At 40.9% G+C, this 26,524-nt stretch overlaps 1 protein-coding gene across 1 annotated transcript; it reads left to right on the forward strand.

Annotated features, from left to right (window-relative positions):
* The first annotated feature begins 19,874 nt into the window (after nucleotides 1-19,874).
* Nucleotides 19,875-22,398, forward strand: LOC142643626 (AT-hook motif nuclear-localized protein 25-like). The gene has a single exon (XM_075818321.1). It carries the CDS (start codon nucleotides 21,085-21,087, stop codon nucleotides 21,922-21,924), a length of 840 nt encoding a protein of 279 aa, XP_075674436.1. The 5' UTR covers nucleotides 19,875-21,084; the 3' UTR covers nucleotides 21,925-22,398.
* Nucleotides 22,399-26,524: the final 4,126 nt, after the last annotated feature.

Raw genomic sequence — 26,524 nt, forward strand, 5'->3', positions numbered from 1 at the left:
CACAACCATGATGTATCTTTTACCACCAAAAGACTCGATTCTAGTTTGACCCATAAGATCCAGATGTAAAAGCTCTAATGGTCTAAATGTAGCTGATGTCTGAGTGCCCAGATGCTTTGCTATCGTTTGTTTCCTAAACTGACATGGTCCACACACCACATTACTCATTCTACTAAGCTTCGATATCCCCAAAACTGATTCATGCTTAGATACAATATAGAGATGTTTGTAACTAGCATGTCCCATCCGTTGATGCTATAAATCTTCATTTGGCAAACGAATGTTGTTGCACACAATATTAGTATCAGGAACCAATCCATAGCAGTTGTCTAAAGTGCGAACACCACTTATAAGTTTCTTTCCAAACTCATCCATGACAAGACACTTTCCCTTAGAGAATAGTACCATGAAGTCTTGATCACATATTTGACTTATACTCAAAAGGTTCACCCTTAGACCTTTTACATATAGAACATTTGCAATGTCCGGCAGTCTAGGTAGAAAGATAATTCCCTTCCCTTTAATCTGTGATTTGCTCCCATCACCAAAAGTGACATTGCCACCTTTCTTAGACTCGAAAACCTTGAAGAGGGATCGGTCTCTAGTCATGTGTCTTGAGCAACCGCTATCAAGGTACCACAAGCAAGTGTCCGTAACTTTAAATGCGGACTTCATCATAAAGCACACTTCATGCTTAGATGACAAATCAGTGAAAATGGTGCTTCCTCACATCTGCCTTTTATGAGTTAAGCCTTTGATTTTTACTCTTCTCAGCTGAACTCCTGTGCACATTTTCATTCTGAGACAGTCTAGTTTTTTCTTGGTCATGCTGAGATCCTTATTAATGATCATCATTTAAATGCTCAAACAGATACAGATTAGAAACACAAGATGTATTTGAAAACATAGATCTCTTTAAGCCGGTGACACCCATGACAACAAGGGTCAATAGATCACACATAGAGATTAAACCCTAATCAGAGTATGCCCACTCTGATACCACTTGATAGGCCAAAAACGTATTGACCCCTTGTGATTGATTAATTGATTAATTAGTCAAGTTTAATTAATTAATCAATTTAACATGCAAACGCGTGGCAATATAAACAAATCACCAATAAACTAAAGTGCAATGAAAAATAAATTGACACGGTGATTTGTTTACGAATGGAGAAAACCTCCAAGGCAAAAATCCCACCGGGTGATTTTTAGGTCACCACTCTCGAGAATCCACTATTATCACAACAAGCGGTTACAAGTAAAGGAATTTCAGTACCTTATACCAACCTACAGTTGAACTCTTACCCCAATACCCAATTGGACTTGTTCTATAGTGACAATCTCTCATTTTCAATGCACGGCTCCCAGTATGTGACTAACCAATTGCGCGAATCCCAATACGCGACTTTAATCACCAACTTGAGAAAGATGTTGGCTGCAAAATTCTTCAATTCATCCTCATAATGAAGAACAAGAAGATGCTTGGTTACAAAATCCTTCGGTGCAAAAACACAGCAGCTTCTTTACAAAGAGATGAATTAGGGCAAACTTTGTCTCCGGTCACAAATTGCTTGAACAGACTTTGCTCAATGCTTGTACAACTTGTGTCTCAGCTGTGTATCCAAATACGGCCCTTAAAATAATCCTTATATATGTCTTGGGTTATGAGAAAAGAAATCCCAAAGACATATTCACGGATTGGAATCAAAACAGATCTGAAATTCTGTTTTTGTTAAACCTCAACAGCTAGAGGTGTCGAGCAGCTGTTGAGCCTCGGGGCTGGAATAGCTTCCTAAGCTAGATCAATGCTAGCTGTCGAGCTTTAATGACAGGCACTTCTTCAACTTGTTTCTTGGACAGACTTGCATGGCTTTAACACATGATCTTGAAACCTTATTTCTTGAAGTATTAAACCATCCTAGATCTACCCAAATACAAGGAAAGTGTGTTTTATCAAAGGATTAGCTAATTACATAAAAGAATGACATATGTTCTTGACAAGTGAACCACATATATCCTAACATGTTGCTTGTGTAAATATTAAACAGAACATTGGTCATGTCTGGCTCCTCGAACCACATACCTTGGGTAAATTAATATTCCTAATTATAGAACATTGGTCATTTCTGGCTCTTCGGACCGCAGACTTTGGGTAAATTAATATTCCTAATTGCTTATGTAAATATTAAACAGAACCTTGGTCATGTCTGGCTCCTCATACCTTGTGTAAATTAATATTCTCAATTACTTGTGTGAATATTAAACAGAACCTTGGTCATGTCTTACTCCTCGGACCACACACCTTGGGTAAATTAATATTCTTAATTGTTTGTGTAAATTGTGGGAGTAAAAGGACCCAAGCGGGTATTTGGGCCTTTGGGCTCTAACAAGGAGGGCCGATCTGCTCTTGAGTTAAGAATTGGTTAGTACTACGAATCGGCCTATACGCCGAGGGTCCGAGGATACAGCCGAGGGCGAGTTTCTCCTCGGACAGATCCAAGAGAACTTTGAGATTTACTACGAAGGGCAAGGCAGAATTCTGGAAGGACTGTTGGTTAAAAGGGGGAAATCTTGAGCCTTCGAGGTACACCGGTGTTAGAAAAATACCAAAAGCAAAGGCTGCCACCTCCACATTAAAGACTCTGCACTTACCTCCCTGGCCGCATTAATGGGGAAGTGACCCCTGAACAATAGAACTGAAACTTCTGGTCACTATTCAAAGGCACTAAAAAAGAAATATCTAGGGGTGAGGGGGTTGGAGCAACACGTGGATAAAGCATCAGAAAAAGAAGTATTTAAGGGGGATGAACGTCAAAGAAAAGGAGAGGAGAGGCAAGAAACAAAGAAAAAATTAAGAATTGTAATCTTTTAGAAAGAAAGAGAAATAATACAGGGAGAGTCCTCGGCTTACGTCCGAGGAGGTCTATTTGCAATTATCGTTTATTATTTACAAGTGTTCGTAACTTTTAGCCTGTTATCGAGTTCTCAGTACTTCTAACCTAGGTTTCAAGCTCACACTCTACAAATTTCATTGTTTAAGGCTCATTGGGCCTGAGCCCGTAGTTGTCTTTGGGTCCAGGTGCAATCGTACACTTACAATTGGCGCCGTCTATGGGAAATCAAGTCTGGAAGGAGCTGGGATACAATGGCAGGCCTAGGTTCTCACCATGCAGAATCACAAGGATCACAACCGGAAGATCTTTTCGAGTGTCTGGAGCGTCAAAGGGATCGTGAGGGAAGTGTCCATACAGAATACCTTAGGGCTAGCCATACTCATGGCGGGGGTAGCACCACCCAAGAGGATGGTGCTAAAGCCATGCAGAAGGAGATTATTCGTTTGAAAAGAAAGCTGCGCCACGCCAGACGTAGGCCTTCACCGTCCTCATCTAATCCTTCTTCAGCGGAGGTCCGGGGAGGTAGTTATAGCTCGAGGTCATGCTCACCCCCCAGCGCAATGTCCTCTTGTGAGGAGGACGACCCGCCAGCTCGCAGACGCAAGAAACTTCCTTCCAGGGGCTTGGGAAATGATGCTATGAGCCGGGCATTGCACCAACTCTCCAAATCTCCATTCTCACGGAGGATTGAGAAGGGGAGGCTCCCCAAGAGATTCACCCAGCCCACCTTTACCATCTACAATGGCCGAACCGATCCGGTGGAGCACGTGAGTCACTTTAACCAGAGGATGGCGGTGCACTCTCATAACGAGACCCTGATGTGTAATGTTTTCCCCTCTAGCTTGGGACCTGTCTCTATGAGGTGGTTCAACGGCCTTAAATCGGGGTCTGTAGGTTCGTTCGGGAGCTTACTAGAGCATTCGCTTCGCGGTTTATCACGTGTAGCAGAGTGCCTCGGCCTTTGGACTCGCTGCTATCCATGACCATGAGGGAAGGCGAGACATTGAAGCATACTCCGACCGGTACTGGGAGATCTTTAACGAGATAGATGGTGATTTTGATGAGGTGGCACTCAATACCTTTAAGGTAGGTCTTCCTACTGATCACGATTTGAGGAAGTCTTTGACCAAAAAGCCCGTCCGCAGTGTACGTCGCCTCATGGATCGTATTGATGAATACAAAAGGGTAGAGGAAGACCAGCAGCAAGGAAAGGGTAAGGAGAAGGTTATCCCGCAGGAGAGAAGGGATTTCAAGTCGGACAGATACCACAACAACAAGCCGAGGAGAGATTACATCGGGCAGTCCGGCTCGGCAGCACCTCAGGCCGTGAACACTATGTTCCGAGAACCAGTATACCAACTCCTGGAGAAAGGTCTTAATTTACTTGAGGAACGACACGAGGCAGCTATGGTCCAAATAGCTTATTATCAACAGAAGCTTAAACAGGGATATGATGCCCACGTGAAGCTAAGACCACTCGCGCCTGGGGATCTCGTACTAAGAAAAGTTGTGGGCACTTCTAAGAACCCAGCTTGGGGTAAGCTAGGACCAAACTGGGAGGGCCCCTATCGCATTGTTTCAGTAGCGGGCATAGGGTCGTATCGGCTAGCTGACCTAGATGAAAGAATTGTACCACGCCCATGGAATGTAAATAACCTTTGAAGGTATTATTATTAATAAAGTGTGCTTTTGTTAGTTAGCAGTTCAAAGTTATAAATACCTCAGGGGTTTGAAGTTACTATTCTTAAGTGTCAAACAGAAACTTGGTTATGTATGGTCCTCGGATCACAAACCTTGTGGAAATTGATATCTTATCATTTGTTAAACAGAACCTTAGTTATGCCGGGTCCTCAGACTTCCTACTTTGGGAAAATTAACATTTGAAGTTACTATTCTTAAGTGTCAAACAGAAACTTGGTTGAGTATGGTCCTCGGACCACAAACCTTGTGGAAATTGATATCTTATCATTTGTTAAACAGAACCTTAGTTATGCCGGGTCCTCGGACCTCCTACTTTGGGAAAATTAACATTTGAAGTTACTATTCTTAAGTGTCAAACAGAAACTTGGTTAAATATGGTCCTCGGACCACAAACCTTGTGGAAATTGATATCTTCTCATTTGTTAAATAGCACCTCAGTCGTTGTTCTTATTCTTATCACACGCTTTATGGAAATCAGTATCTTACCATTCATTAATTTAGACCTTAAGTTCTATATCTTTAAGTGTTAAACAGATTTTTGTAAGGAATGGTCCTCGGACCTTACATCCTACTAAAAGCAATACCTCAGATTACAAAGGTTTAACAATCGTATGAGTTTTAATATCCAAACTAAGTTATACGGCTGTTTTGAAGTTATAGTTGTTTGATTGGTGGAGTTAGACTTATTTATTCTGTTCTCCCTTTAACTATTTATCAGTGAGAACTTTCATGACAAGCACAAAAAGAATAAAGTAAAACGAATACAGCATGAATGAAAGTTGAATAAAACTGTTCTTCATTAATTATATACATCAAAAAAAGGGGGAGTACAGAAAGTTCCTATACTAGGCCCTAAGCTAGAGGAGGGGGGTCTTGGAGGGAGCTGCTGCCAGCCTCAGTGCTCTTCAGTTCCAGCTCAAAGGTAGACAAGACTTGCTTCCCTTTGTCTGTTGAAGGAATGAGGGGCTCCACATTTTGAATCTGCTCATTCTCGGCACCACCACACTCGTCCTTCTCTTTATGGGAACCTTCAGGTTGTGTAGGATCAGGAACAAGTTCTTGCACCACAAGAGGAAGGGCAGGAGAGGCAACAACAGGAGGGTCTTCAATTTCCTGTATGTCTAGGGGAAGCCAAATGTTCTTGGGCTTCCTCAGCTTGGAAGCTTGAGGAACCCCTGCTGTATTCATGGCCTCTCCCCAGACCTGCTGACAGTACTCTCGGCACAAGGCCGCAAAAGCCTCTGTCAGCTGTTCTTGCGTTCTAGTCACCCCCTCCTGATAGTTGGCCTTCTTCGCGGCCTCTAGTGCTTGCTTGTGGGTGCGAGCCTCCTCCTTCAATCGCGTAAGCTCCTTCTCCAAGTTGGAGCTTGCCCGTTGGGCTAGAGAGAGCTCGTCGTCCTTTTGATGAAGAAGCTTACGCTGCCCCTCCACTTGGGTCTCCATCGTCTTTAAGCTGGCCTCGGCGCCATCCTTTTCCCTTTTCAGGTCGGCCAGCTGCGATGTGATCCTCTCGTTTTCTGCTAAGGCCTGGCCTAGGGACCTTTCTGTCTCCTGCCTTAGCTCTTGCTCCATTCCAACTCCCTTTCGATAGTCCTCCACAAACTTCTTGGCCGCAAAAACTTCTTGAATGGGCTGCAAAAATGTCAGGAGGTTAAACATGGTAAAGTGTCTACAAATGAATCTAGAGTACAAGTGTGAGATGGAACTTACCAGAGCTAAACCCCTTTTTAATGAAAGGAATAATTGAGGCTGGCCCATCTTTTCCAAGGTTTCCATGTCCTTGGGCAGCAGGAGAGGACGCTCCAACGCCTCGGCCAAATGGTGGGCGTGGCCTTGTTGGACTGCCCTAATGCTGGAGTGGCAAGGAATTGGTGCGCCGTCCAGTCTCAAGTCAGGAGACCAGGTAGCTGGTGCTTGGTGCACCTCGGCCACGTCTCTGATCTCCCCGCTTTCAACTGAGCGGGCGCGCCCTTTGCCCTTGTCCAGTTTCTGCTGCTGGGCCGGCGCGGGTTGTTTCATTTTCTTTTGCTTTTCACCACCAGCTCCCTTGGCCGCTGCCTTCCTTTTCTTCTTGGGATCTTCGGTCAGAGGCTTGGGGTCGGCTGGAGGAGGAGGAGGTGGTGGTAAAGCCGGGGGAACTTGGGACCCCTTCGTTCCCTTCTTTGCCACTCGTGCGCCTCTTGCGGTCATAAGGCCCTTCAGCTCGTCCATCTCGTCTTCAATGGAGCTGTCTTTTGGACGCGCTATCACTAGACCCGCGACCCCAGAGGCCTCGGCTACTTCTTCTTCCTCGTCGGAAAGAACAATGAACGGGTTTCCGCGAGGTCGTGGGGTGTCCTCGAACTGAAACTGTTCTATCTCCTCGTCCAACGTGTTCGAAGAAGACACTTGCTCCTCTGGGACAGCAATTGCCTGAGAGTGCGCGGCGAGAGGGATTGCCGCTATGGGCTGTGTGTACAATACGGTGTGAGGGGCGTCAGGAATGTCGTGGTCAGCCAAGAAGTGGGGTCGGGCTACGTGAATCCTCCTACGCCTTCGGTCACCCGCGATTATTGCGTTCTCGATCTCCTGGAAGTCCGAGGAGATAGGGTCGTACCCTAGAATCAAATGAGCCGCCCTAAGTTGTAAGTCTGCACTAACGAACACCTCGGAGCGTAACACTCGATTCAAATCTGCAACGTTGCAGTGGCTTAAGCGTGGGCGCACGTGCTGCTTATCTGCAAAGAAAGACATCAAAATAAACAAACATGGTCAGGTTCGTAGAACGGGTAACAAATTAAAGTTAGACGCTCAAGTAAATGCAAATGCACATTTCTAGATGTTAGAGGGAATTATGGGTTGGGAAGTTAAATCCTAAGGTGTCGCACCTGGATCTCCCCACTCAACTGGGCAGTGGGGGCCGTCGTGCCAGTTGCCAGAGACAATGAGGTAGTCATCCTTCGTGCCTTTATTGGACTTGGGCAGACAGGAGATTAGCCTAACTACGCTAGAACGGGATTTGATATAATAACCTACATTGGTAAGTTTATGGCACTCTTACATGAAGACAACGTCGTGCCAAGTAAGGTTCAGACCCATCTGCTCGTTTAGAGCATCTACGCTTCCTAAGACCCTAAAAACGTTGGGAGCGCACTGATCGGGGCACAATCGGTGGTTGCGGAGGTACTCCCTGGTTACAAGTTTCATTGGGAGGGTCATCCCACCTTCTACGAAGGCGACCATTGGGATGATGACCTCTCCAGTTTTCCTAGAATCGGCCACGGCTTCCGCCGGGCAGTATTTTAAACCTACGTCGCTGGGAATGTGATACTTGACTCTAAAACCCTCCATCCCAGCAACGGTATCAACTAGACACTTAAATTTTCCCATTAGAAAGGAACGAAAGACTAAGTTCTAAGAGGGAGGACGGTTAGAAAGGGAGCCGAGAACAGGATCCGAGGAGAATGGGTTGAGGAAAGAGAATAGGAACTTACAGATTTGAAGTTGTGCGAATTTCCACGGATTTGTGCAGACAAAAGGTGATTACTGATGTTTTGATAGGATTAGCCTCTAAAGAAATAAATGAAGGCGCAGGTTCCCGAAGCGTTACAACGTGCGGGAAGCGGCCTCGAAATTACATTTGTCCCGCCCAAATTTTCACGGAGTAACAAGAGCCATTGGATGCTCATCTCACCGGTGAACGTCGGGGACAAGGTGTAACTTACGGTAATAAATGCGCGCGTTTTTGAAAATAAAACCGCCAAGTGGCATCCTCTGGAACGCGAAATGGTCTCCACACGCGCAGTTATGTACAAAACGTGTGGGGTAAGTTCTCGTTGGATCAAAACCCTATTTTTCTCCTCGGATGTTGAAAAATAGAGTTTTGAGGGGCTATTGTGGGAGTAAAAGGACCCAAGCGGGTATTTGGGCCTTTGGGCTCTAACAAGGAGGGCCGATCTGCTCTTGAGTTAAGAATTGGTTAGTACTACGAATCGGCCCATACGCCGAGGGTCCGAGGATACAGCCGAGGGCGAGTTTCTCCTCGGACAGATCCAAGAGAACTTGGAGATTCACTACGAAGGGCAAGACAGAATTTTGGAAGGACTGTTGGTTAAAAGGGGGAAATCCTGAGCCTTCGAGGTACACCGGTGTTAGAAAAATACCAAAAGCAAAGGCTGCCACCTCCACATTAAAGACTCTGCACTTACTTCCCTGGCCGCATTAATGGGGAAGTGACCCCTGAACAGTAGAACTGAAACTTCTGGTCACTATTCAAAGGCACTAAAAAAGAAATATCTAGGGGTGAGGGGGTTGGAGCAACACGTGGATAAAGCATTAGGAAAAGAAGTATTTAAGGGGGATGAACGTCAAAGAAAAGGAGAGGAGAGGCAAGAAACAAAGAAAAAATTAAGAATTGTAATCTTTAAGAAAGAAAGAGAAATAATACAGGGAGAGTCCTCGGCTTACGTCCGAGGAGGTCTATTTGCAATTATCGTTTATTATTTACAAGTGTTCGTAACTTTTAGCCTGTTATCGAGTTCTCAGTACTTCTAACCTAGGTTTCAAGCCCACACTCTACAAATTTCATTGTTTAAGGCTCATTAGGCCTGAGCCCGTAGTTGTCTTTGGGTCCAGGTGCAATCGTGCACTTACAAATATTAAACAGAAGATTGGTCATGTTTGGCTCCTCGGACCACATACCTTAGGTAAATTAATATTCCTAATTACTTATGTGAATATTAAACAGAACCTTGGTCATGTCTGGCTCCTCGAACCACATACCTTAGGTAAATTAATATTTCCAATTACTTATGTGAATATTAAACAGAACCTTGGTCATGTATGACTCCTTAGATCACATGCTTTGGGTAAATTAATATTCTCAATTACTTGTGTGAATATTAAACAGAACATTGGTCATGTTTGGCTTCTTGGACCAAATACCTTGGGTAAATTAATATTCCTAATTACTTGTGTGAATATTAAACGGAACATTGGTCATGTCTGGCTCCTCGAACCACATACCTTGGGTAAATTAATATTCTTAATTACTTGTGTGAATATTAAACAGAACCTTGGTCATGCCTAGCTCTTCGGACCACATACCTGGGGTAAATTAATATTTCCAATTATTTGTGTGAATATTAAACAGAACCTTGGTCATGTCTGACTCCTCGGACCACATACTTTGGGTAAATTAATATTCTCAATTACTTGTGTGAATATTAAATAGAACGTTGGTCATGTCTGGCACCTTGGACCACATACCTTGGGTAAATTAATATTCCTGATTATTGGTGTGAATATTAAAGAGAACATTGGTCATGTCTGGTTCCCCAGACCACATACCTTGGGTAAATTAATATTCCTAATTACTTGTGTGAATATTAAACATAACCTCGGTTATGTCTGGTTCTTTGAACCACATACTTTGGGTAAATTAATATTCCTAAGTACTTATTTGGATGTTAAACAGAACCTTGGTCATGTCTTAGGTAAATTAACACCTTGGATAAACCCTCCAAGGGCCAGACAAAACCTCAGCCTTGCCTGTCCCTCAAACCAATGTTTTGGGTAAACTAACACCCTGCAATTTCATTAAGTGTGGGACCACGGCACACTCATCATCATAGGGACACAAGGATTCTCCCTGGGCTTTGGCTAAAGGACCCTGAAGGTACATCCCTAAGATACTCCTAAGGTGGGAGATCTCAGACACCCCTTTCCCTGCTAAGTGTTCTATTATACAGATTTCAGTACCAACACTTAGGTATTTTTCTCATTACCCAGGTGGGCTTAGTTTACTTGATTTTATAACAACTCATTACTAACAGCTTTTTGCCAAGACATGGGCTTTCACCCTTATTAGCTTCATTTGCTTGACCTCTCAGCAAAATTTAGAATGGCCAACAAAGCCAATTAGAAATAATCGTTGTAAAGAGGATAGAAACAAAAGTTCACTTGCTATAGAACGAAAATTCATGTCTTTTCATTGATTAAGAAAGGAGGTACATTTTGAACTGGGCAAACTTCCACAACAAAAGAAAGCTACATAACAAAAGAAGACTACATAACAAAAGAAAACTACATAAAAAAACGAAATTACATGACAAAAGAAAAAAAAAACAACATCAAAAGAGAAAATTTCTAAACTAGGCCTTGGTTGGAGGAAGGTCCCCTTTTCTGACTGGCTGGGATGTAGGGGGTCAGATGCCTTGGAATCAACCTCCTTCGCCTTGGAGGCAGCATCTTTAGCCTTGGAAGCAGCATCCTTGACCTTAGAAGTAGCCTTTGAACCCTTGGCTTCTAGCAGGAGCTTGGCCTCCTTACCTTTGCCTTTGTCCTCTGGCCGAGAACCACCCTGACCAGTCCCCTTGCCTTTGGCCATCTCCACCTCTTGACCTTAGTCCCTAGCCTTGCCAGGCCCTTTAGAGACCTCAGGAGGAGGGAGAGAGACTTGAGTGGTAAAAGGCAGCTGAGAGGCAATTGTCGTGGGGGCAGCATCCACTTCAAGGCCTAGAAGTGCTGGAGGATAGTAGATGTTCTCAGCTCTCCGCCATTCCGAGATGGTAGGGATGCCTGCTAGGTTGAGTGCTTCTGTCCACACTTCCTGGTAGTACTCCCTACAGACCTCAGCCAGCTCCTCCGCCAAGCAGGCCTTGGTCTCCTACATACCGAGGTTGTAGGATTTTTGCTTCGCGGCTTATTTGGCCGTCTGAGCTGTTTCCTTAGCCTTCCCCAATTTCGACTTCAGATCCAGGACTTGCTGTTTCGCTGTGGCCAGCTCTATCTTAGTATGATAGAGCTTTTTGCGTTGCTCCTCAGCTTGGTCTTGGGCGTTCTTTAAGCCGGCCTCAGCGCTCTTCCGTGCCCTCTCTTCAGCGGTCAGCTTTGTAGCGAGCTCTTAGCTCTTCTGCTTAACAGCGCCTAAGGCCTTGCTGGTCTCAGCACGGAGGTTGGTCTCAACCTTGGCCTCGTTCTTGGCATCCTTCACCCACTTCTCGGCCACAAATATCTCCTAGATGGCCTGCACAAAAACAACAGAAGAACACGTTATTGAGTAAGAGAAAGATGGCCTAGCATGATGCCAGTAAGACATGCCAAGAAACTTACCAAGGCCAGATCCCTCTTTAGGAATAGAAAGAGGTCTGGCTGCCTCACATTCATCAACGCAGACATATCCCTCAGCAGTAGGAGGGGCTGCTCTAGGGCTTCGGCGAGGTAGTGGGCATGCCCTTTCTAGAACTCCCTGATGCTGGAGTTCCATGGTATGACAGCCCTATCCAGCTCCACTCGAAGGTCCTATGTTGGGTTCTAAATGCGCACCTCGACCACGGTCTAGTCCTCCCTAATCTCGACCGAAGAGTCCCTCCCCTTGCCTTTGGCCGTCTTCTGCTGCTTGGGGGGAACCCCCGCCTTTTGGAGGACCAACTCCTCCTCCTCAAACCCCTCATTCTCATTCTTCCTCTTCTTCAGATTAGCAGGGGCAAAGGGGTTAACTAGAGGAGGGGGAAGACTAAAAGGAGGTTGCGACCCTGAAGCATCCTTGGAGGCCGACCACCTAGCCTTAAGGAGCTCACGCAAGCCTTTCTTCTTGTTATCCAACAACATCTCATCCTCCTCTTTCGAAATGCTACCCAAGTGTGCGACAATGAACCTGGAGGAACGGGCGATGGAAGATCTGTTGAGCTCATTTTCTAAGTCTGAGACCTGGATCACAGGCTCTCCTTGTTCCTTCACGTGTTTCATGAGCTGAAACTGATCCATCTCCGCCTCGAGTGACAGGCGAGAGGAAGCTTTTTCTTCTTTCAGGACTGCGGCCTCAGGGGGAGCACGGTGGAAGGGCAGATCGACTTGCACGATGTCTTCTCTGGCTAAGGTACTGTGACGTCTATCCGAGCCAACTGAGGGTCATTGACTCTGATTGTGTGGCCCGCATCTTGGAATTTGTCGGATAAGGGCTCGAAACTGAGGATGAGATGAACGACTCTCAACTGTCTGTCCTCACTTACAAACACCTCGGATCTCAACACTCTATTGAGATCGGGGATGTTGACGAAGTTAAGGTTGGGAGCCACATATCTCTTATCTGCAAAAATAACCGAGAAGCAAAACCATGGTTAGAATAAGGAAACACTCCATTAGAAAGAAACAAAATACTAGAGGAAAGGAGAAAGCAGCAAAACTACAGAGCCAATGTCCATGTTAAAAGACCTACACCTAGGGTACCCCACCTGGCTCTCCCTCCTAGACTGGGTAGTGAAGATTGTCATGCCATTCACCTGAGACAATTAGAAAATCATCTTTCATGCCCTTGTTGGATTTAAGGAGGCATGAGACAAGCCAAATGACGGAGGACCTAGACTTAAGGTAATACCCCGAATCTGCCAGCAAATGGCACTCATACATCCAGATGATGTCGTGCCAGGTGAGGCCTAACCCCATTTGCTTTTTGAGAGCGTCTACATTGCCCAAGACTATAAATAGGTTGAGCGTGCACTGGTGAGGGCAGATCCTATGGGCTAGCAAGTAGTCCTTAGTCACCCTCGCCATAGGTAACCAAACCTCCCTTTCTATAAAAGCGATCATGGGAATAACTACTCCCCCCTCTCTTTTAAGGTCAATCCACCCCCCCCCCCGAAGGGCAGCACTGTAAAGAAACGCCCTGGAGAATGTGGTACAAGGCCTTAAACCCCTCCATACCAACGGGAGAATCTACTAGGTGAGCAAACCTACCAATCTAAGCAACTTAAGGTTAAGTAAAAGAAATTTTTGTGAGAGAAAGAGATAGAAAGCAGGAGGCTAAGGGAAAAAGAGCCTAAGAACGAAAAAACTTATGAAAATAAGGACAAGGGTCACTTTAGGAGCTTCTTGAAAGTCTAAAGATTTGGGAAGTCTTGAAAGTTTAAGAATTCACGAAGTCTTGAGAGTTCGAAGATTTGTAAAGTGGGAGAAATGAACCCCCCTGATGCCTTATATAGGAGGCAGAATTGGGTGGGAGTTATCCCGCCCAAAATTCGAAGGGAAATACTAGCTGTAGGATCTCCATCTCACCTTACGAAGTGGGGACCAAAGCGCCACATGGAGTATTTAATGAGACATCACATGCTCCGAAGCGTTAGGAACAGTTACAGAACATGCGAAGCGACGTTCTCAATTGGGAAAAACAAAGAAGTGTGTGGAACCAACCATTTAAGATCAAAACCCCACTTTTTCTCTTCAGACAAGAGGGAAAAATCGAAATTTTGAAGGGATATTGTAGGGTACAAAAATTTAATAAAGTGACCATGCCACGTGTCATATCCAAGGCCAAAAAGGCTAGTACAGTTCCGAGGAGCCCATACACTCAAATAGTAAAGCCAAAGAGGCAAGTCATTGCCACGTTAAGGGCGCGTTACCAATGAGGGGCCATACTATGGAAGGAGAGTTTCAAAAAGGGATGGTAGCTGCCACCACATTTATTGTACCTCACCAAACCCTCTAGCCACATTTATGTGGAGAAGACCCCTGAACAGTGTTGTCTTGGTTGCCGCAACTCACAGAAGACTGGAAAGGGCGTCTGATGGGACAGTCACTCAAGTAGTGGCCAGCATAATTAACAAATGGAGTGCCAAGATCAGCGAATGGGGCATATATAATGTAAGAGATCCTCCATCCCTGGATGATCGAAAATTTTGTAGAGAAAACACTGTAGCAACCTAGAACAGAAACTATAACCGAGTCTGAAGAAATATATTTAAGAACTACTCTTCTCGGATTTTAGCCAAGGAGTGATTTTCTTCGCATACAGCTTAATTTTCTTTACTTTCCTACTATCTTTAATCCACTATGTGCGTTGGTCCTTCCATTAAAGCCCAGCTTATAAGCCCGCTCCTTACAAATTCATTGTGTTAGGCTCTCTGGGCCTAATCCTGTTGCTTTTTGGGCTTAGGATCCAAAACCTGCCCTTACAACTATATAACCTTTCTCTTTTTTTGTGGATAAACATACCTCCTAAGTTAATTCTTCTTTTCTTATAATTTCTAGAATGATTAGAAATCTAACTTCCTCACAATAAGAAACTCTCTCTCTCTCTCTCTCTCTCTCTCTCTCTCTATATATATATATATATATATATATATATATATATATATTCTATTATTCAGTGTATTTTTATATATTCGTAGGCACAACTTCTTCTTTTCTCTCCCCCATTATCAAAAATTCTCATTCTCTTACAATTTCTATGTTGTATAGAAATCTAACTCTCCTTTGTTTGATTTTTTTTTTTTCTTATTACTTAGGCAATTTGATGTTTGTGAAATCCATAGTAGAAGTCTTTATCAAACCTACCATCCAAACTATTACAAGTATGTATTTCTCTTCTTTGTTTTTGTTTTGTTTTTTATAAAGGTTTTGCTTATAAGTCATAAATGCAATTTTAAATCCTTGAAATCTAGTATATAAACCTCTATAAATATTATTTAAGAATTATCAAATTTTGTATTCTCTCCTACAACAAGAGTTTTATTTGTATTTGTGTTATGTTTATATGTGCGCTATTAGATTAAATTAGTTTTCATGAGTAGTAAAATTTTTATGTTACTATTCCTCATTTTTATTTTTGTTGTCAATGAGATTAAGTGTGCAAAAGAAATTATCTAATATTATGAGCATGTAACTATTTTTTATTATATTAAATTTCATTGTAATTAATTTTTATTTTGGTTTTTACAAATATCAATATTCATACCTATATTTATCACCCACAACACTTTTGAATAGTATTCATGAAAATATATATTTTTAACATAGCATGTTATAAATATCAAAAACATATTCCTTCACAAGATTGCTATTAGCAAGTAATATTAAATCTATATGATCATGCAACGATTTGCTTGAACTAATAATTTTTTCTAACAATTGTCTATATCCTTTGTAATCCTTAAAATTCCTTAAATATTGAATTTTCATGACTCTCCACTCATTTTTAAGGAGATCCTGTTTAGATAAAAGAGGCCATTAGTGTATCAAAACGTAACTCTCTAAAGGTTTGAAAAACAAAATACCATGTAGTCTATACTCTTCAAGTGCATAACACATTTTAGATGTACTACAAATAGTATGGTAAATGAAAAATCTCTGGTTAAGTTTCCTTAGGTTTTTAATTATTAAATTCAGAAACTTTTTTCATATAAATATGTTGTGTGATTGTTTGAATCCAAAGAATAATACTTTATATACAATTTATATGATCTAGACTCAAGTGATTATTAATTTATTATTTTTCAATAAAATCATTCTAAAAGTTTATAGCCAAAACCATGCAACGCACGGAAGTAATGCTAGTGTGTGTGTGTGTGTGTGTGTGTATACTGAGAAACTTTGCTAATTAGGTTACAGGATTGGCTAGCAAAATAGTAAAAATAAAAGTGAATAATTAAAAAATTAAAGGTCTTAAGAGCATGGTTTTCAATTGTGGTAGGGAAAAATTCTTGTTAGCAACCAATAACTAAAAAATAAAAAAAATCGTACTCTTGCTTCCATGGATCGTTAAAAGACGCTGCAGGATGAATTTAACTGGACAAAGATGAGGCTTCATCTTTCACAAAGTTGTTAGTGGAAACAAAGTTTAACACAACGTACCTAGAGCATGCTTCAATCAATCATTTTGAATTTTGTACTTAGGATCCACCCTTGCTATGGATTGCTTAGGGTTATAGTGAAAATGTATGGTGTTAGAAATATCGAATGAATGTATTGTATTTATCAAAATAATAGAATATATATGATTGCCTTTATTTAGGAGGCAGATGTGTGTAGTACAATAAAAAGTGTTATACAAGTAAACAAGGTGGGCCTAAAGCCCACAACCAAATACACGTTAACAGCCCCCTTCAAACTCAAGGTGGATGTGAGACCAACTTGAGGTTGTCAACCAAAGCACAATGGTGTCCCTTAGAATGTGACTTGGTAAAAATATCTGCAAGTTGATCTTTAGAGGAGACCGAGAATAGCTTGAGAGGACCATGGACAAGATAACAACGGATAAAATGACAATAAATCTTGATGTGTTTAGTCTGTTTATGGAAGACATCATTGTGAGTAATATGAATGGCACTCTGGTTGTCACAATAAAGAGGAGTAGCAAAAGATGTGGACAAACCTAAGTCTTTAAGAAGCCATCGTAGCCAAATAAGCTCTGATGTGGTATCAGGAAGGGCATGATATTCTGCTTTAGTATTGGAGCGAGCCATATGTGTTTGTTTCTTACTTCGCCTAGAAATCAGAAAAGAACCAAGAAGAAAGCAATGACCAGTGGTGCTGAGTAGAAAAAGGCCATGGAAGATAGTGTCCTTCAGGTATTGAAAAATGCACAAAACAGTAGCATAATGAGTCAATCATGGAGCGAACAAATATTGGCACACCTAGTGAATAGCATAGGAAATGTCTAGATGAGTGACAGTAAGATAAACTAGGCTGCCAACCAATCGCCTGTAAAGAGAGGAATTAAACAATGGTTCTCCCCCCCCCCCCCCCGAGGGAGTTAGATGCGCATTAACTTCGATCAGAGCATCAATAGTCCTACTATCAGTGAGTCCAACTCAAGACAAAAGTTCAAAAGCATACTTGGCTTAAGTAATATAAATATCATATGTGGAATGAGTGATTTTAAGACACAAGAAATAGCTAAGATATCTAAGACCTTTCATCTCAAACTGCTGACTAAGAAAATCATTGAGGTCTTGAATGGCACTGAAGTAATCACCAGTTATGATCATATATCATCCATATATAAGAGAAGCAAAATGGTGCCTTTGTTAGTGTGACGAAGAAATAAGGAAAAATCATAAGAACTGGTAGTGTAACCCAAGGGAAAGATGGTGGAGCTAAACTTGGAAAAAACAAGCTCTTGGAGCCTATTTAAGGCCATAAAAAGCACATCGAAGGCGAAAAAACTTGTTTGATTCAACAGAGAGACCAGTAGGAGGTTACATATAAACTTCTTTACTTAAATCCCTATTAAGGAAGACATTTTTGACATCCATCTGAAAAAGGTCCCATTTATTGGTAGAGGCAACAGCTAAGAGGGCACGAACAAATGAAATATGAGCAACCGGAGCAAATGTCTCTTCATAATCAATTCCTTACACCTGTGGAAAACCTTTTGCAATAAGACAAGCCTTATAACACTTAGTAGCCCTTTAGAGTTTCCTCCATGGATGTAAGTTGTTAGGCTGAACAACGTAACCCTCATGTGTTATTGTGTTATATACTTTATGTTTTTGCTTCCGTATCCATACTAACATATTCAACATGGTGTATCAATGCTAATATTTAACATGGTATCAGAGCCACCTTTTTGCAGCCATGGTTTTCTGTCCTTATAGTGTATTTAAAAACAATCTTTGTCTTCCTCGGTGTTTTTTCATTGCGTTCATCTTATTTGGCTTTCCACTGCTGCCGTCAATATTCTCCGGTATAGTCATGCCACCATTAGAAGTTGCATCAACACTACAAGACTATTGCCTTCCTTAAACCACTGTCACAGAGCCAAATTTCATTCAAGGGATCTTCTCAACCTTATCAAATCTCAATGTTTCATCAAATTTCCATCTCGAGTTTGAGAGCAAGTGTTAGAAATATATTAGCTCATTAGCATAGGCCCAAGCCTAATTCTATTTTATTGTGTTATATACTTTATGTTTTCGCTTCTGCATCCATATTAGCATATTTAACATGGTGTATCAATGCTAATATTTAACATATGGTTATATAAACGTAGTGTTGTAAATGAACTAAGCTAACCATCCGGGTTTGACTTGATAAAAAGATTGTTCATGTATATTTGTTTATAAACAAGCTAAGTTTAAGCTTTAATTTTAGACTTGTTTAATAAATTAGTCAAGCTCAGGTTGAAAAAATTGTTTATAAACAAAATCGTAAACAATAGCACTCATATAAATAAGCATGATATGAGTTTTACAAATAAACTCATATCTTACTTAATGACATGTTTTTTTAGCATATGATAGCATGTAATTTGAAGAATTGCTAATCACAAGTGGGATTAGAAGCATGACATAATTACTATGCTATTTTTCTTTTTACTTAATTTTGGGAGATTTAGGAATTTGATAATGTATTTGTGTTGGATCTCAAGCTCAAGAGCTTAATATTGAGCTTGAGCTCAACTTGAATAATGAATTATGTTGAGTCGAGCCAAACCAAACTCAAGCTAACGAGCTTAAGTTTCCATATTGCTTATAAGCTTGGTTTGAGTTTGAGCCGAGCTTAACATTTTACTTTTATAACATTTTCCATCATAATGAGGCATGCCCAGGTACAAAAGTTTAAGAAAATTTCTACTCTCTATAATTACACTATTTGTTGTTTTACACTACTTTTTTTTTCTTTTTTTTTTTATGAGTGTTTTACACTACTTGATATACCATGGTTTACACAATGTTTTCTATTAAAAAAAAAGTTTACATAGAATGCGTTTGGATTCAGCGTTTTGGCGTCTGCATTTGTACTTCAACGTTTTGCTCTTTTTTTTCTTTTTTTTTTCCCAGCCGCACTTGTTGACTTTCCTGTGTTTCACTATTTTTTTTTTTTTTTTTTTGCTGTAGTACGCTTTTGAGGGGACAAACGGCTACTGTTCATGAACAGTAGCTGTATATTTCTGACTTCTCAGTCATTTTCTGTCATGAATAGTGCATTCATGCACTGTTCAAGAACCCACAAATTTTATTTTCAGCTATTTTTTTTAAATGGATCCCACAATATTATTTACACATTTAAAAATTATTTTATTACAGTATTTTTAATTTTTAACAATAAGCTCTATCTAAACACACCTATAATGTCCGCATTTTATAAAGTTAAATACCCACAATATTTTATGGATGTTCACACTTTATATAATGTGCAATAATTATTACTACTACAATATGTACAGATGTGATGTGATGGGATGTGTGTATGTGAGTTGTTTAATTATCTAATCAAATACACACATCCCATCACATCTTTAATATCTTAATTAAGAAGAGCCTTCTTCATTCTCTGAGCCCTAACATTATAAGAAGTCAAAGAATGTCCAAGAATAAATTTAAAGCAGTGAAGGAAACTTTGCCTAATTAATTTGGAGTTAAAGAGACAAAAAGGAGGCTAATTAATTGTTTGAAATATATACTTAACCAAACATACCATTCACACTTAAATATAAGAACATAAAGTTAGGTTTCATTATATATCAGCAGATAGTAGGCCTCAACAAAGTCCACAGTTTGTAAATGGTGCAATGCAAGCGTTAGGCAGCATAGGAATATATAAAAGGGTGAGCCATGGAGTTCCAAACTCCTAAGTTATCCCTGCTTGTTGCCTTTTACCCTTAACGAAGCAAAATTCAGAAGCATCCAAACTTTTCTGGGAAGAAGTTTCTACTATATATATAACCATATTACATACTGCAATATGTTAGGGCAGCATAATTCATGTATAGCCTTTTACCTCCACGAGTTAGCATTCTGTCATTGATTCGGTTCTCCCTAGACTCGTGCCTTCCTAGACACGAAAGCATATGCATGCACGTTCCTTTATTTTATTTCTTTCTTTTTCTTAATTTAATGGAAAGAAAATGAGTTTGTCTAACTTAAAAAAGAAAAAGAACACCTTCTCTCTCAGCTTTCCACAAATTCATTTCCTCAAACTCCTCGCTTTGAATTCATTCGATCTGAAGTTAAGTTTTCAGGCATTCAAAAACCATAGGGGGCTACAAAGATGTAAAGAACATCACTTTAAACTTCATTCTAATACATATAATATAATCATACAAGTTTTTCATGAATTGTTTACCCCAAAAAAAAATTTTCGTGAATATTATAATATTACATCTCTCCTTTGTTAACCAAATGGGTTTCGCCATCTTGGTTTTATAGCTAGGTTTCTACCTGTCCTAGTTGATTCATTCCTGAAAAGATCTAAAGCTGGTAGGGGCAAGCAACTTCATGAATCCAGAATGTACCTGCTACTACTAGGGATTTCCAAGAATTAAACAGCTAGCATTTCTTGGTGCATTTCAATTAGCTTCCGAGATCTGAATCTTAACCTTTTATTTTCCCTTCTTTGTTTCACTTGGGTTCGACTCAAACAGTTCAGAAACCTAGATAGGAAATCTCTTCTAATTAAGTGGACAACTCCTCTAATTCTAGTTATAAGCTTTGGGGTCAAAATCTTCAATCTTTGAAAAGGTAGAGAGATAGTGGCTCATATTGTGAATGGGAAAGTGACATTTATTGGTTTCTAGTCTAGAGTTCTCACAGTGCTAAATCACATAATTCTCTATGTTGATTTTTCTCTTTATTTTCATGAACATTTCAAAGATCTAAACAGGTAGAGTAGAAGAAATGCTAGCGCCTTAACAATTTAGAAACAGTTTCTATAGTATATCTTCTTCCTAGCTAATATAGATAAGTAGGTATAGTGAGAGTGTGTGTGAGAGAGAAATAGCTAGATTGAGCAGATGAGTGGCTTAGAACCAGCAGGTTCTCGCTATGTCCACCAGCTCCTGGGACCAGAGCTCCAACTACAAAGACCATCACAGCCCCAACTCACAGATTCCAAACACTCTCCAGAGAAAGACCAAAGACCTAGTGCGGACCCTGATGCCCCCACTACAAGTTCAGGAGCAACCTCTAGTCGCAGGCCTCGTGGCCGTCCTGCTGGTTCCAAAAACAAGCCCAAACCACCGATAATCATCACCAGGGACAGCCCAAATGCACTGAAATCCCATGTACTTGAAGTCTCTGCAGGTTCAGACATTGTTGAGTCAGTCTCAAACTACGCCTTGCACCGTGGCCGTGGAGTTTGCGTCCTTAGTGGCAGTGGTTTTGTCACCAATGTAAATTTGCGACAGCCAGCATCACCAGCTGGGAGTGTTGTAACATTACATGGGAGGTTTGACATTTTGTCTCTGACTGGGACAGCTCTGCCACCACCAGCTCCTCCGGAAGCTGGTGGTTTGACTATTTTTTTGGCAGGTGGGCAAGGACAAGTCATGGGAGGAAGCGTGGTGTCACCTTTGACAGCTTCAAGTTCTGTGCTGTTGATGGTTGCATCATTTGCTAATGCAGTGTATGATAGGTTACCATTGGAGGAGGAAGAGTCAGGAGTGCAGGTACAGCCTACAGCTTCACAAACTTCGGGAATGACCAGTGGCCAATTGGGTGATGGAGGAAGCGGTGGCAGCAGTGGTGGTGTTCCTTTTTATAATTTGGGGGTGAGCATGGGAAATTATACAGCCTTACCTGGTGATGTTTTTGGTAATTGGGGTAGTGGCAATGCAGCTAGGCCACCATTTTAGTATTGTATTTCTCATAAGATGAGGGGGGTGCTATTATCAACCACCTCTCTCAGACTTTGCGGAAGCAGGGGCTTTGTGTCAGATGAGTTGGAAGTGGAAGGGGGTGCTTTTAGATGTTTGCTGTCAGAATGTTGGTATATGTATCTTGGATTTGACTGTTGAGATGAACATATATATGGAGAAGATGAAGATTTCAATGGTCTGCAGGCAAATAAATATTAATCAAGAAGAAAGTAGAATGAAAATCCTGTGATATTTCATCAGGACAAACATGTTTCTGAGGGAAAAACTCGTGATATATATAGAATGTATTTTTTATGGGGATATATAGAACATGACCCTCAGTTGTGAGGATGTAATGTGAGCCTCATTTGGAGCACAGGACATGGAAAATCCTCCATATCTGTAAGTCCAATTTATGTACAAAATATCATGACATTGTTTTTATTTCTTCTTTTTCAATTGTTAAGAGATTTTCCCCTTTTTTCTTTTTCTTGTTTTAACAAATTTTGGATTTGTGGTAGATTTTCCAAATGCACATTTTCTAGAGTTTTATTTTTAATGGCTAATTTCACACACTCTGCATTCTCCCAGAAAGGTTAAAGGGGACTGAAGAAAACCGAAAGCAAAAATAAAGCTAGTACTGAAAAAGAGCAAATTGATTAAATTATTTATTATCTAGTAGGCTAGTTATATTAACCTGTAAACCATTTTAGTACTAGCTTTCTTCAATAGGAAGCCTAGTATCCTGGAAAGCATGGTTGTTCCGATTGGTTTATCGCACCTGAGTCCAACGAACGCGCTATGCGGCCGTGGACGTGGCTACACGCGCGCTCGTGACGGGGTCTTTTTTTTTCATTTTTTGATTCGGTTGATACAGTCCGATTCGGTTAGAAACAAGCCCCGAATCTGTCCGACATGGGCCAAAATAAGTGTTTTAAAAAAAAAAATGCAAATTTTGTCAAAACACACCATTTTGACAATCTAGTTTAATGAAAAAAAAAACTCTAAACTCATCTCAAACTCTCTATGACTCTCTCATTCTCTTCGTCTCCCATCTCTCTCTCTCTCTAACTTATGACTCTCCCTTACACTCCCTCCATATCTCTTTTGCCTCACTAACCCAAGCTCACTCTACTTTTGCTCTTAAATTGGTATGTGTTTACCATTATATAAAAAAATATGCTTAGCAATATGTAGAAAATATAGTTAAAAATATATTTAATAATTTATTGATAAATATGTAAGTGCACAATTGTACCCGAACCCAAAAACAAATGTGGGCTCAGGCCCAATGAGCCTTAGACAATAAGATTTGTAGAGTGTGGATTTGAAATCTAAGTTAGGGATGTTGGAAGCTTGATTGGCAGGTTATAGTGTCGTAACCTATGCAAATGATAAACAAATATAACAAAGAGACCTTCTCGGACGTAAGCCGAAAACGATTTGTATAGATTTTCTCTTTCTATGCCCCAGTTTACAATTCCTAGTTCTCTTTTAATTAAGGAGCCAATCTCCTTCTCTTTCCTCTCTCGTATCCTTATATACTTCTTCATCTTCACTGGCTCATCCACGTGTCATACAAATCTTTTCCTTAGATACTTGTCTCATCGACCACCTTCTTGAAGTCTTTAAACAATAGCAGGAAGGTTGAATTCCACTGCTCAGAGGTCATTTCCCCATTAATGCGGCCAGGGAGGTAGATGCAAGGTTTTTAATGTGGAAGTAGCAGCCTTTTCCTTAGATATTTCTCTCACATCCTTGCGTCTAGAGGGTGCTTGGATCGCCCTCTTACCAATAAGTTTTTCTAGAATTCTGCCTTTAACCTTCTTGACAAGTCCTAGGGTCATCGTCGGGCCTGTCCGAGGAGACATTCCTCCTCCAACAGCTCCTCGGACCTTTACAGTGCAGACTGACTTGTGAGCCTGGAGGCCTTTAATCAAAAACAAACTGGTACCCGTCAAGAAAGCCCAAAGCCCAAATGTTTATTCAGGAATTTTTACCCTCCACAAAATATATCCCGTCGCACCCGTGCCCTATTTTTTCAAAAATTTCCAACTCGCCGCACCACACCCACACCCACACCCACACCCGCGCCTACGTCTGCATCCAAACCCAAATCTGCACTGTGTTTCCTAGCTATAACATCATTTGTTTTATTCTCTTCAGCTATTTGATCAAGGTAGAGCAAGCACTGAAAGAGTTTGGTTGATTTTTAACCAGCTGCCAGCACATTCATTTCACTTGTTGCCACGCAAAATAAGAAAATAAAACAAAAATAGAGGAAAAAAATTCAGAACAACCATCTCGGGCAGAAAAGAAAACCCAACTTCCCAAGAGTGGGAAAACATGCATGCACCAAGGTATTGGAGCTTTGAAGTGTTGAAACTTGAAAAATATGAAAGTGAGCTGGGAGGCTGTCTTCTTTAGAATTTCGGAAATATGCTTATTAATTTACATGCTCATTTGATCATTTTTTTAATGTTAGACTAGCTATGTGGAGCTGGGTTGTGTTTAATCTAATTTTTGGTCTGATCCGACTTGAAAGTACTACGGTTTTAAATAAGAGATTTTTTGAATCTTAGTCCATAGAATGAAGGTTTGGCCGGATTTTAGATCCATTGTTTCACACACACACACACACACACATATATATATATATAATTTCGCTTCATATTAGGGCTTGATGAATTGATGTATTGTAATTGCCACTTCAGTATTTTTTTCCTTGAGATTGTGAAAAAAAAAAAAAAAACGTAGTAACTCCATAGATGTAAGTAAACTGCCAAACCATATAGATCTTATTGAAAAGATTTGAACTAAGGTCTAGAAGATTGAAACAATTATGAAGCAAACAAAGAACTCAGAATTTTAGAAAACCAGAAAATGAAGGAAAGAGTGAGAAACAGAGAGAAACAGAGAGAAAAGAAAGAAAGCTCCATAATTTTTGTAACTGCTTGAATGAATTGATTTGCATTACAACTATCTGTATTTATACATAAAATTGACTGTAACTACTTAATTAACCAACCCTGAAATCACGGAATGGATCCGTGAAAGGTGAAGCTAAAACTAATGAACTTTCCCGCCTAATCTCAACTGACAACAGACTCATATATGTGATTAATAGAACGACAGCGTTTGCACTTAATCATCATAACTGGAAATAAATACAGCGACATCGTTTAGAAGACTAGCCGTTGTTGTTGCTCTGTTCTTGAGTTTTGAAAACTAGCCGTTGGGACTTCTCAATTGTAGGCTTAGCATTAGATATCTCAACATCCCCCCTCAAACTCGAGGCAAAATTAGCTAAGAGTTTGCTGCGAAGAAACACAAAGTGAGGGCCAGGCAAAGGCTTAGTGAAAATGTCAGCAAAGTTGTCGCGGCCAGAAATGAACTTAATGCCCAAACCATGACGAAGAACACATTCACGGACATAACGATAGTCCACTTCAATGTGCTTCGTCCTAGAATGAAACACAGGGTTGAAGGCCAAGGAAATTGCAAAATTGTTGTCACACCAAAGAACAGGAATGTGTGGAAGAGATAAACCAAGCTTTCTGAAATGAGTACGAAGCCAAGCCAATTCAGCAACAGTGGAGGCAAGTCCGCGATACTCAGCTTTAGTTGATGAAAGTGAGACAGGGGATTGCTTCTTGGAAGACCAAGAAATGGGGCTAGAACCAAGAAAGACCAAGATACCAGTTGTAGATTCCCTATCAGATGGGTCACCAGCCTAATCTGTGTCTGAGAAGGCTAAGAGAGTGATAGGACCAAGAGCTATATGAATTCCAAAATGTAATGTGCCTCGAACATAGCTAAGAACCCTTTTAGCAGCATCAAAATGAGAGGTAGTAGGATGATGCATGAACTGACACAGCTGACGAACATTGAAAGCTAAATCAGGGCGAGTGAAGGTTAAGTATTAGAGTGCCGCAACCATACTCTTGTACTCAGAAGGGTCAAGTAAGAGAGAACCCTCATAAGGAGTAAGGCGTGTAGATGGACAGCAGGGGATCTTTGTAGGCTTTGCATTCTCCATGTGAAAACGATGAAGAATATCAAAAGCATACTTGGACTGACATAAAGAGAGCCCAAATTTGGTAGGTGAGATTTGAATACCAAGGAAATAAGAGAGAGCCCCAAGATCTTTAAGCTCAAAGGCATGACTCAAGGCAGTGATGGGGTGAGAGAGCTGTGGAGGATCATTACCAGTGATGATTATATCATCAACATAGAGTAGCAGATAAATGGTAGTCTGATGATGGTGATAAATGAACAATGAAGGGTCTGCCAAGGAGGCCATAAAACCAAGATGCAGAAGCTGAGAAGTGAAGCGATCAAACCAAGCCCAAGGAGCTTGTTTAAGTCCATATAATGAATTGTGAAGCTTGCAGACATGAGAAGAAAATTGAGGGTCAACATAGCCAGCAGGCTATTGCATATAGACCTCTTACTGAAGAAAACCATGTAAGAAAGCATTTAAAACATCAAGCTATCTGAGGGACCATCTGAAACTCACTGCAATGGTAAGAATAAGTCTGGCTGTGGCTGGTTTGACAACTGGGCTAAATGTCTCTATGTAATCAATACCAGCCTG

Source organism: Castanea sativa, chromosome 7 (genome assembly GCF_040712315.1).
Source record: "Castanea sativa cultivar Marrone di Chiusa Pesio chromosome 7, ASM4071231v1".
NCBI classification, from domain to species: domain Eukaryota; kingdom Viridiplantae; phylum Streptophyta; class Magnoliopsida; order Fagales; family Fagaceae; genus Castanea; species Castanea sativa.

Bases quoted from the DNA above. Each gene is read 5' to 3' on its own strand.
- LOC142643626 (XM_075818321.1), top strand. From the start codon at position 21,085: ATGAGTGGCTTAGAACCAGCAGGTTCTCGCTATGTCCACCAGCTCCTG.